Below are 14,573 nucleotides of genomic sequence, written 5' to 3'. Positions count from 1 at the left end.
GCACAAATCAGGACATCATGACATTATCTGTCCTGTACTATGAACGCCAGGCTACTGCCGCCATAGTTGCAGTGGGGTGGAGGGGCCCAGGCTTTGTGAACAGCCCGGGGCCTATGGTAAAGTTAATCCGCCCCTGACCCTGTGTTCCTGTTAACCCTTGCCTGTGATAGAGCCTAGTAACCCTAGTGTATCTTGATCTAGCATTTCCTCTGACCTGGTTATCCAGTTTATCTGACCTCTGGCTTTTAGACCTCAACGGTTCTTTTTGGACCTCAATTTTGTACCTGAGTATACCGAACTTGCCGACTTGGACTACTGACTACCCGTTATTGTGTGTATTCGTCTCGTTTTGTGTTTTGTTTCCACCTTACAGCAGGAGAGGAAACTTCGCCCAGTTATCTGTTTCCGCTTAGGGCAGAGTGTGGCAAGCAGGCAGGGACAGCTGGGGCAGGTGTCAGTGACAGGGACTGCACCGTCTATTTGTCTTCCCAGTCCCTGTCCTAACAACCCCCCATCACCCCTCAGCTGTAACTGAATACCTATTCCAGTCATAAATTATTAGTTTGTACTTACTGTATGTGGATTATGCATGTGCTACGCTTTAAATTATTATTCAGATGAATGTACCTTGAATTATGTTCATAATAAACTGGGTATGGCTATCTGTTAGGAAGCTGTCTGCATCTACCTGTTATATATTTTTGATACAAGGGCCAAATATTTTTGCATGCCTGCACCTTCAGGGAGTGTAAATATGCATTCTATAGTCTTCCCCAAGCTGATATGCATTCGGTCTGATTATCCTGCAAATGGATCTTTTCAGTCTGGATCCAGTTTTGATTTGTAAAGTCAGTTAAATACATTTTTTTATTTGAAAGCTTAAATTTACATCTTTTTATTTTATTTAAAGGACAGCCTTAGGCTGGGTTCGCACACAATATATTTCAGGCAGTATTTGGTCCTCATGGCAACCAAAACCAGGAGTGGATTGAAAACACAGAAAGGCTATGTCCACACAATGTTGAAATTGAGTGGATGGCCGCCATATAACGGTAAATAACTGCCATTATTTCAATACAAGGGCCGTTGTTTTAAAATAACTGCAAATATTTGCCATTAAATGACGGCCATCTACTTAATTACAACATTATGTGGACAGAGCCTTTCTGTGCTTTCAATCCACTCCTGGTTTTGGTTGCCATGAGGACCTGACATGAGGAACAAATACTGCCTGAAATATACTGTGTGTGAACCCAGCCTTAAAGTGGAAAAACATAATTTTACATATGTTAGTGCTTACCTTGAGCTTGTGCTAAATTTGAGTCTGTAATCATTCATTTTCCGGACTCCTGATTTGCAGTTTGCTTCTAAGTTTAGATAGTTCTTAAGTTGATGTGACCCCTATGATATACTGACTGCATATGAGGTCTGTGTGCTCAGGAGCCTACGGTTTGCTCTGCAGGTGATCTGCTTTCTATCTACATCAGTCCATCAGCCTTTCGGTGGGGTCCCGTGGCCGGTCCCAGCGTTCACCGCGGGCACGGGGAAAGGTAAGTTCCTACTTTTTACCAAATTCCCCCTGCCCCTGCCAGCTGATTTTCAAAACGGACGCACTTCTCCTTTAGGCTATGTTCACACTACATTGTAGAACACTGCCTCTGTTTCTATGGGATCCCGGCCGGAGTGTACACACATCATATACGCTCTGGCCGGGATCCCGTGTGGAGCTGCAAAGAACTGACATGTCAGTTTCTGCGACCGTAATTCAATGAAGCGGCTCCGGCCGCTTGCTTCATTGTGAGCTGCGGGAGGTTCTGATGCGAGCGTGCGCTGATGCACCCGCATCAGTACACTGCAGCCGGAAAGATCACCTGGCCGGTACTTAAGTCACGGAATGGCCGGTCTCATCCATAGTGTGCACATAGCCTTAAGGTGCTTAGATAAACATCAATAAATAGCAACCTTGGCATAACCATGTGCCTGATAACACATTTGTAGCTTGTCCTTGATGTGAGCGGGAGCGCTGCAGGGATAGCACTGCCACTCACATCACTGAGTCCGGGGCCGGAGGTAATGAGGGGTCATTAACCCCTTAAACGCTGCGATCTACAGCGATCACGGCGTTTAAGGTGCTCAGTGACAGATCAAGCATCTGTCACTGAGTGATTGGGACTCTCGAAACCTTGCTGTGGGGGTCCCGATCACATGTACTGACAGGCGGGGGTAAGCTCCTTACCTCCGTCCTGTCGGTTCGGCGATCTATGTGTAGAGTCTGCTCTCAGGCAGGCTCTATACATAGACCGCCGATAACACTGATCTATGCTATGCTATGGCATAGCATAGACCGGTATATGCAATCTAATGATTGCATTTTTTACAGTAAATAAAAATGTAAAAAAAAAGTGTAATAAAAAAGTGTTATAAATGTATTAAAAAAAACTCTTATAACCCCCCCCCCAATAAAAGTTTAAAAGACCCCCTTGCCCGTTATAAAAATAAATAAATAAATAAACATATTACATATCGTAGCGTGCGAAATTGTCCAATCTATTAAAATATAACATTATTGTTCCTGCAAGGTGAAAGGCGTAAACGGAAAAAACAAAAAACGCACCAGGATTGCTGATTTTATTAAATTATATATCACAACAAAATTTATAAAAAGCAATCAAAATTTTTCTGTTACACCAATATGATATATTTAAAAACTAGAGATCATGGCGCAAAAAATGACACCCCAACCAGCCCTGTAGGTGGAAAAATAAAAGCGCTATGACTCTTAGAAGGCGGGGAGAAACATTGCATTAATTTGACCCGGACTTTTGTGCATCAAAGGGTTCTGTCTTGAAGGGGTTAAATTAATGAAAAAATGAGACTCAAAGGCCTAGATTTATTAACATTGTCTACTTCTTAGTGCAAACCAAGGCCATGTTCACATGGTGTATGAGACCGGCTGTTCTGTGACCCTGGTATATCTAAAGACTGTCTATTCTATATTTTTGAATTAACACCATGCTGGTTTTTCACTAATGCCATGTCCCTTTAGTTGAACCTAGTGGAAAGTTTTCTTAAAATAAAAATGCCTATAACTCATAATAAATCTGGCACGTCACATAAGGCATGTTATGTTTTTGCCACAAAATACACCATAATTTTGATGCATTTGCAATAGTAAATCTGAGCCACAGTATATTGGAAAGTTGTAGAACTTTTTTATTTATTCAAGAATAAAGTGTTTTTTACACAACAGCAGAAAATCCTGTAATACTGTCACTCCCTACATCAGGACACTTTGTAGTGTTACCTTAGTACTATGTAATTCAGCATGAATACATTCAATTGTATTGCACATGAATTGTGTAAGAGGACGTGTTTATTTAAAATAATCCTTTTTAATTAACTTCATAGTCATCATATCTAATTTGTTCCAATTGTCCCACCCCGCTTTATATCTCCTAACACCGGTAAAAGTGTCACTTTCCCTCTGGCTATTGCCTCAAAGTTGGCACCTGCACAGATATAACCCAGCCTACTTGCAATGTATAAACCTGTTCTTCAGTATACGTAAGACATAGTGATTTAGGACGTAGTAGTGAGCAGTCTAGGTGAAGAATCCATGGCTTCTTCCACGGAAATTGGCTATTTCACAGCTTGGGATTATGTTGTGTTTGCTGCAGTTTTGTTAATCTCAGCTGGTATTGGGATCTATTATGCCTTTGCAGGCCGAGGGAAGACAACATCCAAAGAATTTCTGACAGGAGCAAGAAGTATGACAGCACTGCCAGTGGCTCTCTCCCTCACTGCCAGCTTCATGTCTGCGGTGACCATCCTTGGGACGCCAGCTGATGTATATCGCTTTGGAGCAATGTACAGCATCTTTGCCATATCATATGCACTAGTAGTGATTATTTGTGCAGAAATCTTCCTCCCTGTGTTTTACAGGCTTAATATAGCCAGCACATATGAGGTATGTCTAGCCTGGATTGTTTTACAGCAATGTGTGGAATCACAAACATAACCAGAGAATGAGTGGGCAATAACTGCAGAGAAAAGCAGAAACGTTTTATCGGTGGTATAGATGGCAAGAGTGATGAAATGCATCATCTGTTTGAATGGATAATGAGGCTCCACAGACTCTTTTTGTATATTTGTTTTTCCCAGGGGGCAATGCACCTAGGTTTTCTCTGTGTTGAGCAGCCTACAGAGTCTTCTTTAGCTGGTCTCCCTGAGATCAGTGATCGTTTTTTGGTGGTGGATGTTATAATGAAACAGCCCCTGACAGCTCGAGGGATGAATTTTATGACAATATATGTTTGGATTTTTGGCCTCAGTGACCAAGTAATTTTCTTAGTTTATTTTCATTGTCACCATGTTTGTGTTATTGAAATATCCATGAGAGCTTGTTTGTAGCAGGACAAATTTTTTACAGTGCCATTTAGGGATTCGTGTAGCTTTATTAATTTACTCTTAGTAGCTCTTTTTTTTTGGGGTGGGGGGAAAGAAAATTCCCAATTCGTAATAATATCATCCGGAAACAGACATCTCGTTAAATAGACGGACGCTAATAATGATAATTATAAACGTCTGTCGACGGTAAAGGAGTGTAGAGAAAAGACCACGTTTTGCGGTCAGAAACGCTGCTGTACTCACATGGGATGTAAATAAAGACTTCACCTGTTTTTGCTAAAATTGGAGTGCTGCTGCATGTTTGAACTCTATATTGACTGTAACATTGGAACCAGGTACGCAGCTTGGCACTACCTACATATTTTTTCACAAGTGCTGCAGATTTTTGTATGCATATGTTAAAAGATGGCTGCCTTCCCCGATATAACCTTAAAAAAGACTTTAAAATAACATAATAAATATATTCCCTGGGTCACTACGATTACAATGACACTAAAAGCGCATTTTTTAATTTTTTTAAAGTGCTACTTTGGCACAATAGAAACTATTTCCCCCACCCAGAAAAAACTATAAAAATTGTAATGGCAGTGGTGGGGTTCGAAGCAGGTACAATTTCTGTTATATTTTTAAGCACCCTGCCTTCGTTTTAAAAAAAAAATCTCCATCTTTAGAATACCCCTTTAACATTTGTAGATATTTGGCCTTAAAAAAATTGTATATATATATATATATATATATATATATACACATATATATATATATATATACACATAGGCTTAGTTACCTATGGCTATAGGCTAAAGATCATCCGACCGTTACTGCAGTACCAGGGTGGATGATCTTTACTGAGACCACCTGTTCCGAGACCCGGCCGGGCCGCAGAACGGTCGGTCTCATACGTAGTGGGAACATAGCCTAACATTGTATGGACTAACTTACTATACCACTGCACTCCTGGTCTATATAGATAAGACAGACATGATCTATTCAGCAGCACTCTGTGCATAAAGGGACATAGAGAGGAACAAGAGTGAGCTGAGTGAGCTGAGTGGTCAGACAGCTGCCTTGAGGGATTTGATAGGCTATGAAGTAATGCTGTGGTTTACTCATGATACACATGAAGGCATGTAATTTTCTGGTGGGCTGACTTGTAATAACACAAGCCAGATGAAATAATGAAATGTATAGATGCAGCTAAGTAGGAGTAAGGCCCGTTATGCTTCTAGAATACTAGTTGTGTTGGAATTATATGGGTATAAGAAATTTCTAATCAGTTTAAAGAGAACCAATCATTTGCAGTCTGTATCTTATACTTTACCCACTTCTCTGTAGCGGTGCCTTACTGCTCTGCTATACAGGATTAGGTAAAAGTATAAGATACAGACTGCACAGGCAGTCTGTATCTTCAGGAATAGACTTAGGGAGAGAGAATCTTTTATTTAAGGGACAGTTAATTTCAGGTGATAGGTTCTCTTTAAAGGACAACTCCCATGAAAAACTTTTTCCCAGTAATTGAAGCACATTGCAAAGTTATATAACTGTGTAATGTGCTTCAATCACCTATCTGACCTCCTTCTCTTTCTTTTCCCCCCTCCACCCCCCCCCCCACTAGGAAGTGTACTAAACTCACACATGCCTAATTACTGTTGTCACCAGTTTCTTCTCTCAGCTTCTTCTTGTGACGATGAGTCATCAGCGGGAGGGCTGCTCTAGCTCCTGTTACACCAGCCTCCCCTTCCCCTGCCTTGTCAGGTGACTCAGCTTGCTCAGCTCCCATTGGCTGTGCGACTGCAAGCCATCTGAGTCCATGTCACTTGCTTATCTTCCCTCGTGACAGACTCCGACACATAGGCAGCTTCCCCCTCCCCTCATACTTTCTCCTGCTGCCGAGTGGACTGAGTGAATGAGTCATGTCACTAGGGAAGATAAGCAAGTGACATGGACTCAGATGGCTTGCAGTTGCTCAGCCAATGGGAGAGGCTGGTGTAACAGAAGCTAGAGCAGCCCTCCTGCTGATGACTCATCGTCACAAGAAGAAGCTGAGAGAAGAAACTGGTGACAACAGTAATTAAGTCTGTGTGAGTTTAGTGCACTTTCTGGTGTGGGGTGGAGGGGGGAAAAGACAGGGAAGGGGGGCAGATAGGTGATTGAAGCACATTACACAGTTATATAACTTTGTAATGTGCTTCAATTACTGGGAAAAAGTTTTTCATGGGAGTTGTCTTTTAATTCATTTTATGATTTGATAAACAGTTGATAGCTGTGTTCCCATTTAGGGAACATATCGGGGTAAGGCGGCTGTCTATATTATGAGAACATAGCCTATAGATGTCATCACAGACTACTGTCCAACATAAGTACAAATTGTACCAACAATTTCAAAAAGGTGTTTCCCTACACTCTACATGTAACTACTGTCTTAGGCTATGTTCACACAACGTCAAAAAAAGAGAAAAGGCTTCCACCTTTTCTATTTAAAAATATGTCTGTTATTGCCGCGATTTTATTGGCTGCAATGCAATGTATTGAAATTAAAGGAATGAAGGACGTCCGATGTACACAGTGTATAAAAACTTATATGATTAAATTCAACGGACTTTTCAACTGAAGCCACACCCAAAGGCCAACTAGTACCCAAACTAGGATAATGTACCAACAGCAATTGCACTGACAGACAGCCAGTCCCCAAAATAACAGAGTTATAGGGGGATATTTACTAACAAATCTAAAAACACGATTTTGTCAAAGATGTTTTGGCATAATTTCCAATCTAATGTGTTTAGTCAAATTTATGTAAATTGTCTAATAGCATAGTAAATGTGTCTTAAAAATAATGGTCTTTTAATTAGTCTAATAAATTAACCTGGTTCGGAGCAGACGTAGCGATGCGCCAATATATGCGACTTTTTAAAAAATTGTGCAGTTAATAAATTTAGCTAACAGAGAACTCTGGCGCACTCTCGATCTAATTAACAACAAAAAATCTAATTCAAAAAGTCACATCTAATTTGGATAGTCTTGTCTACAAAATCTTCATAAATTCATATTAGATTTATTTTGAGCGCAAACTAGATATATTAGACTAAAAACAGGCGCAATTAGTGTGATAAATGTCCCCCGTAGTCTTTTTTTCAACCAAAACTAGGAGTGGAGCTGACAGGGCAAAATTATAACGGAAAGATTTGCACAGTTACCGTATTTTCAGCCCACTCTTGGTTTTGGTTTAAAAAAGACTGGCTAAAAGACTGATGGAAATACTATGTGTGAACGTAGCCAAACTGTGCATCTCTTTCCATTGTAGGTTTTCTCTGTTGGTTCCACACCTGATTTTGGCTGCAAATACTGACCATGAGACTAACAGAAACACTGGCCAAAATACTTGTGTGTGAACATATCCTCAATTTTGAAACTGCTGCAACTTCATCAAATAAGGCAGGTAAAGCAAATCCTGTTTATTTATTCAGACTGTAGTAAACAAAGATTATCTGAAACTCATAGCACCCAGACATTCTATGAGTATAATAAAATGTAAAGCCAATATAAGCTACATTCCAATAGCTGACAGATATACTTATTTGATTTCATTACTGAATAATATGACTGAGGATAGGCCATCAGTTTTGTAATGCTGTGTTCACACTAAGTGAGAAAAAGCATCCAATTTTTCTTTTTATAATCATGTCCGTCATTACTGAGTTATAATTGAAGTCAATGGAATGCACTGAGGTCAATAGAACGGCCGCCCAATAACCTAGTGTATTAAATAACAGATGTTGTTTGCACAGCTGTCAAATTAACGTTCATGACAATTTTTCAGACGTTTTTTGGAAACCAGATGTTTTAATAAGTTGTTCACCCACATTTCTTTTTTTTTACCATCCTTTCACTATCTTCACTATTACATTCAATGGACCTTCGAAAAAGAACCACACAGGGCCTGAACTAGAATACTGTACCAACAGCCATCGTTGTAATGACAGGCATCCACAACACAAGATTACTGAAGTCATTTGAAACCATTTGAAACTCAAAATAAAGGATGTCATTTAAAAAATGAAAAAAGGGAAAGAAAAAATGCCATGTGAACATAGCCTATGGGTTATAGTTTGACAATTTAGTTAAAAGTCAGATGGGCGTGAACTTCATTTTAATAATGGGAGTGAAAATCAGGTGATGGGTGTGATTACACAGCCATCAGGTGTGTATGTTATATATTGAAGCTGTGTGTATGTGTAATACATACCTCTTAAGGGTGCCTTCACACCTACCCGATCCGCTGCTGATCCAGTCCCATTCATTCCTATGGAGCACATACTCGCAGTGGGATTGACATCCCGCTGTGAGTATGTGCGTTAACCCCCCCGCAACCCGCAGCCGAGAGCATACATTACCTGCTCGGCAATGGGGCTGCATGTCATGCTCCCAATCAGTGCACGGCAGCCTCACATGCAGCCGCGTCGCCGACCAGGTAATGTATGCTCTTGGCGGTGGGGGGTAAACACACATACTTACAGCAGGATGTCAATCCCGCTGCGAGTATGTGCTCTTTAGGAATGAATAAGACTGTATCCGCAGCTGTGAAAACTGTAATCCGGGCAGCCTTGGCATATGCACAATGAAGGAATCCAGAAATAGATGGTTCCGCATATCATACAGTGGCCATGCTGAGTTTCTGCATCTCAGCCTTATTTACTTTAGTGGGAGATGAGCTGCAATAACCCAACACAGCCATTGCGCAGAAAAAAGAGGCATCTTCTCCCAGCTCTGACCACTGTGTATATGCCAGAGCCTTGGCTCAGACAAACAGCTGATTGGTGGGGTGCCAGGTATTGACACTTTTCTGATATAAGACTGGGTTCACACTGCCTTTTTGCAGTTCATTGTATTTATGTGAATACGTTTTGATGATTTTTCCATTAACTTCCATTATATTTAAAAAAGAAAAAAAAAGGGGGGGGGGGAATCAAAAAATGCATCAAAACATATATTTTTTTTAGCGTACACAAAATTTGGGTCAACCACGTTCTTATATATGCTAAAAAAAAGTATGCCTTTTTATCTGTTTTTTATCTTTATTTTTATACTTTTACTTATCTTTTTTTTAACTCAGCCTTAACAAGTTATACTGAGGCTAGGCCATCAATATGTTGTGACCAGAAAATCACTTTAATTCAACTAAAAGCTATGTTCACACAACGTTTTTTCAGCTCTGTTTAAAATGACGTCCGTCACTTTGAGTCTAAAATAACGGACGTCATTTCGTTGTCTGGCCTCCTCTTGGTACATTATACTAGTTTAGGTGGACTAATTGGCCTTTGGGTGTGGCCTAATTGAAAAGTTCATTTAACAACTAATAAAAAACTGTTTGCAAAAGACGTCCAAAAATAATTGTCATGATCATTAGTTTGACGTTAACGGGGAAAACATCCGTTATTCAATACATTGTGTGCATTGGACATCCGTCTTTCCATTGACTTCAGTGTATTGCATTGCAGTCAGTTAAATCGCGGCAATAGCAGAAGTTTGTTACATAGCAAAAGCGGCTGCCTTTTCTTAAGTTTTGACATTGTGTAAACATAGCCAAAAGCACTATACAATTTCCATTATGCTAAACTTGAAATGTACTTTAATTTAATATGCGTTTTAAATGAATAAGGAAAACTCTTTTACAGTATTTAGAACTTCGATTTAACAGAGGTGTGCGAATACTGGGAACAATCATTTTCATCATAGAGATGGTAAGTAGAAAATTATATTTTCATATGCATTGTGCATAAGAACATGGCTTATTATTTTACCTAACTTAAAACCTAATACATATTAGTCTATTGTATGCATCGTAGACGAAATAAAGATGCTTTTATTGCCATATTTGTTTTTACTGTGTGAACATAGCCTAAGGCTGGGTTCACACTATGTATATTTCAGCCAGTATTGTGGTCCTCATATTGCAACCAAAACCAGGAGTGGATTAAAAACACAGAAAGGCTCTGTCCACACAATGTTGAAATTAAGTGGATGGCTGCCATTTAATGGCAAATATTTGCTGTTATTTTAGAACAACGGCTGTTATATTGAAATAATGGCCGTTATTTACTGTTATATGGTGGCCATCCACTCAATTTCACCATTGTGTGGACAGATCCTTTCTGTGTTTTTAAAATATACTGACTGAAATATACGTAGTGTGAACATAGCCTTAAGCTGTATTCAGGGGTGTAGCTAATGTCCCTTGGGCCCTGGTGCAGGAGTTCAACTTGGGTCCCCCTTCATCGACCAAGCGATGCGATAGATAGATAGATAGATAGATAGATAGATAGATAGATAGATAGATAGATAAATAGATAGATAGATAGAGACCAATATTACCAATAATACCAGTATATATGAAATATTATCATCATACATATTACCGCCATACTGTTACTGACCAAATCCTGTATCATGAGACCAATATTGCCAATAATACCAGTATACAAGGGGGAAATATTACCGCCACACCACAACCACTACCATCACCACCATATTGTTACTGACCAAATCCAGTATACTAAAACCAATAAAACACAGTACCAAATAACAAGTAACAAATATTACCACCACATACTGACTAATGCCACCACATACTGACTAGCACCACCGCTGCTACTGACTAATACCACCACATACTGACTAACACCCCCGCTGCTAATGAATAAAATCCACTGTACAGAGATCACTATCACCTCATACAGTTACATAGAGGTGGCCCCAGCTCCACACAGGGTCTATACACCATATACATTACAATGCAGTTATATCAGGTGACTCACAGGGGACATCTTCTCTAATCAGAATTGTTTCCTTTTTATCTTCTTCTCCATCTGCCCTAGGCCGTTATGAGAACTTCTCTGAGCCATGAATCCACAGAATCTGCCAGACAGACATATTAGGCTCCTCAGTCTGGCACCATCCTCATCTCTATACAAACTGCACATCTGTAATGGCCGCTTTACACCCTCAGTTAGTGGCTAGGCTGACTCTATTTGATCCCCCTTATAGTATATGCCCCACTCTGTGTAGCTGGACCCTTGCTCAGTCTTCCAAATAGATGGCCCCATGTGCATCTCCTTGAGAGCCCCTCTCTGTGTAGTCCCCCTATAGTAGATGCCCCCATGTAGTCCCCCTTATAGATTGCCCCTTTGTTGTCCCCCTTATAGATGGTCCCCTCTGTGTATCCCCTATAGTATACACCCCTCCTCTGTGTAGTCCCCCTTTCACATGGCCCCCTTACAGATACCCCCTCTGTGTAGTGTCCCTTACAGATTGCCCATTTCTGTGTATTTCCTCTTATAGATAGCCCCCTCTGTGTAGTCCCCCTTACAGATGCCCCATGTGTTGTCCTCCTCTGCCCCCCTTTTAGATGCCCCCCTTTGTTGTCCCCCTTATAGATGCCCCCCTTATAGATGGCCCCCTTATGTTGCTACCCATTATAGATGGCCCCCTCATGTTGCCCCCCCTTGTAGATGGCCCACTTATGTTGCTCCCCCTCCCTTATAGATGGCCCCCTTGTGTTGTCCCTTATAGATGCCCCTCCCCCCGTGTTGTCCCCCCATGTTGCCCCTCTTATAGATGGCCCCTCTGTGTTGCCCCCTTGTACATGCCCCCCTTATAGATGGCCCCTCTGTGTTGCCCCCTTATACATGCCCCCCATATTGATGCCCCCCTTATAGATGGCCCCTTTGTGTTGTCCCCATTATGTTGCCCCCCATGTAAATGCCCCCGTGTTGTCCTCTTATAGATCCCCCCTTTTAGATGCCCCCACTGTGTTGTCCCCTATACACGCCCCCTTATACATTGCCCCTGTGTTGTCCTTTTATACATTCTTCCCCCCCTTGTAGATGCCCCCACTGTGTTGTCTCCTATACATGCCCCCGTGTTGTCCTCTTATACATCCCCCCTTGTAGATGCCCCCACTGTGTTGTCTCCTATACATGCCCCCGTGTTGTCCTCTTATACATCCCCCCCTTGTAGATGCCCTCACTGTGTTGTCCCCTATACATGCCCCCTTATACATCTCCCCTCTTGTAGATGCCCCCGCTGTGTTGTCCTCTATACATCCCCCCTTTGTAGATGCCCCCACTGTGTTGTCCCCTATACATGCCCCCCTTATACATTGCCCCTGTGTTGTCTACTTATATTTGCCAATCGCAGAGCAGATTAAAAAAAAAACTCACCTAACACCTGGCTCCCCCGTCGCAGCTCGCTTCTCATCTATTCTTCTGTGGTGTTGGACGAGTCGCCGGTGATTCTCAGCTCCCTGGGGGTGTCCCCGGGATTCCTGGGCAGAACACGCGCCAGAGAGCTGTGTGCACCGGGGATGTTACTTCCGGGTCAGGGAGCGCTCCCTGACCCGGAAGTAACAGTCTCGGCACACACAGCTCCCAGGCGCGTGTTCTAACCGGGAATCCCGGGGACACCCCCAGGGAGCTGAGCATAACCGGGGGCCCGTCCAACACATACTCTTGTGAACGGGTGACTCTTGTGCTTGCGGTCACAAGAGTGATCGATCAATGCGGCGGCGGTGGCGGTGGGCAACCGGTGGCAGGGGATAGGTTGTGGGGTGCGGGCCCCCCTCGACGCAGGGCCGGGTCGCAGCGGCGACCCCTGCGACCACGGTGGTTACGCCACTGGCTGTATTATAAAATGAATTTACTGAAAGGTGTGCAGAGGTGGAATATGCTTGTAAAACAAAAATGAATTCTTCTTGAAATTATCTGTTCTAAGGCTACGTTCACATTAGCGTTTGACCATCCGGCACCATTCCGTCTACCTTTTCCGTTTTAGAGTAGGCAAAACGGAAACTGTCGGATCCGTTAAAATCCCCATAGATTCCCATGCTATTTTATTGTGCTCCGTTTGCCCTAATTGTGCTCCGTTTGCATGCAATCCGTTCAAGATCCGTTTTTTTGAACGGAAGAAAAAATAGTGTTTGCAGTATTTTTCTTTCCGCTTATAAAACGGATCACGAACGGAAAGTGCACTTCCGTTTTTTTTTTACATTTTAGTCAATGAGGACGGATCTAAATGGAAGGTATTTCCGTTCACATCCGTTTGTTTTCATCCGTTTTTGCACTGAGCATGCGCAGAAGCAGCAAGAAACCAAAGAAGAAAAATAAACTGATAGAAAAACGGATGCTGACTGATGCAAACGGATGCAAACTGATGTACAAAAGTCAGTTTTTTTAAGCCAAAATACAAACGGACCATTAAAAAAAGATGAACATTTTGCAATCAGTTTGCATCAGTCTGCTCATCAGTTTATGCTCATCCGTTTAATTAATATAGACGGATCCGTTAGAAACAAAGAAAAACGCTAGTGTGGCCGAGCCCTAAGAATGAAATACTTCCAGTTGATGGTTCTGTTACCAATTATTTAAATTAAAAAAAATAAACAAGAAGGTACAATGCGCTGCAAATAGACAAATTTGATTTTCTGATCTTGCTTCTTTACAAGGGTAGGTGCTGCAGATGCATGTAAAGTCACGTGGCAAGAAGGTTATGTATATGCGTGGGTTAAATAAATACTGTGGAACAAGTGGTGCTTCTTTGGTTACAGAGACAATGGTAGAACATAAGCTGGGATAATTGTCAGCGTAACCTGGGTTCACACAAATAGAGTATAGGAGTTGTAGCAAGAAAATACAGTGAGTAAATGTTGTAGTTCTATGTTCAGGTATCAGTTATTTACAGCAGGGAACTCAGATCAGAATTGGCCCACAACTGCTTCTGTGATCTGGTTGGAAGTTTAAAGGGGTACTCTAAAGAAATAAGGACACTGCAGAAGACTATAGACAGCGTACCTGCCCCAGTTCTAAAACTAACAAAAATCCATTTGTTTTAGGAGGTCTTCACTTCATTTTTCCAGGCTGTACTGCCTGGCTGAGTAGTTGCTCAAACTACAAATCCTAGAATGCATTGCTTGATCACAGTCCTGTCAACCCCACCCCCGGTCTATATCTGTGGGGCTGTAGGTCTATATATCTGTAGCTCTTCTATTTTTTATTTCCTGGCAGGGAAATAGTGTGGCCAGCACTATTAGAGATATCACAATATTGGACAGTTATATATCTTTAATAATAGTCCTATTTAAATACAATTTTCTGATGCTAGATAACCCTTTAACA

At 41.6% G+C, this 14,573-nt stretch overlaps 1 protein-coding gene across 2 annotated transcripts in view; it reads left to right on the top strand.

The window, feature by feature from the left end:
- The first annotated feature begins 1,123 nt into the window (after positions 1–1,123).
- The window catches only part of LOC138794513 (sodium-coupled monocarboxylate transporter 1-like), a 49,603-nt gene continuing 36,153 nt past the window's right edge, over positions 1,124–14,573 (top strand). Inside the window, exons 1-3 of one of the 2 annotated variants that reach the window (XM_069973206.1) lie at positions 3,888–3,967; positions 7,709–7,839; positions 10,080–10,145. In XM_069973206.1, coding sequence (XP_069829307.1) covers positions 7,756–7,839; positions 10,080–10,145 — 150 coding nt within the window. In that variant the 5' untranslated portion in view covers positions 3,888–3,967; positions 7,709–7,755. Of the gene's footprint in view, positions 3,968–7,708; positions 7,840–10,079; positions 10,146–14,573 lie in introns of both variants that reach the window. The other variant, XM_069973198.1, reaches the window with a different exon arrangement.

This window comes from Dendropsophus ebraccatus, chromosome 1, assembly GCF_027789765.1.
Source record: "Dendropsophus ebraccatus isolate aDenEbr1 chromosome 1, aDenEbr1.pat, whole genome shotgun sequence".
Classification (NCBI taxonomy): Eukaryota; Metazoa; Chordata; class Amphibia; order Anura; family Hylidae; genus Dendropsophus; species Dendropsophus ebraccatus.
Note: the sequence above shows the minus strand (reverse complement) of the source record. Positions and strands in the feature narration are given on the sequence as shown.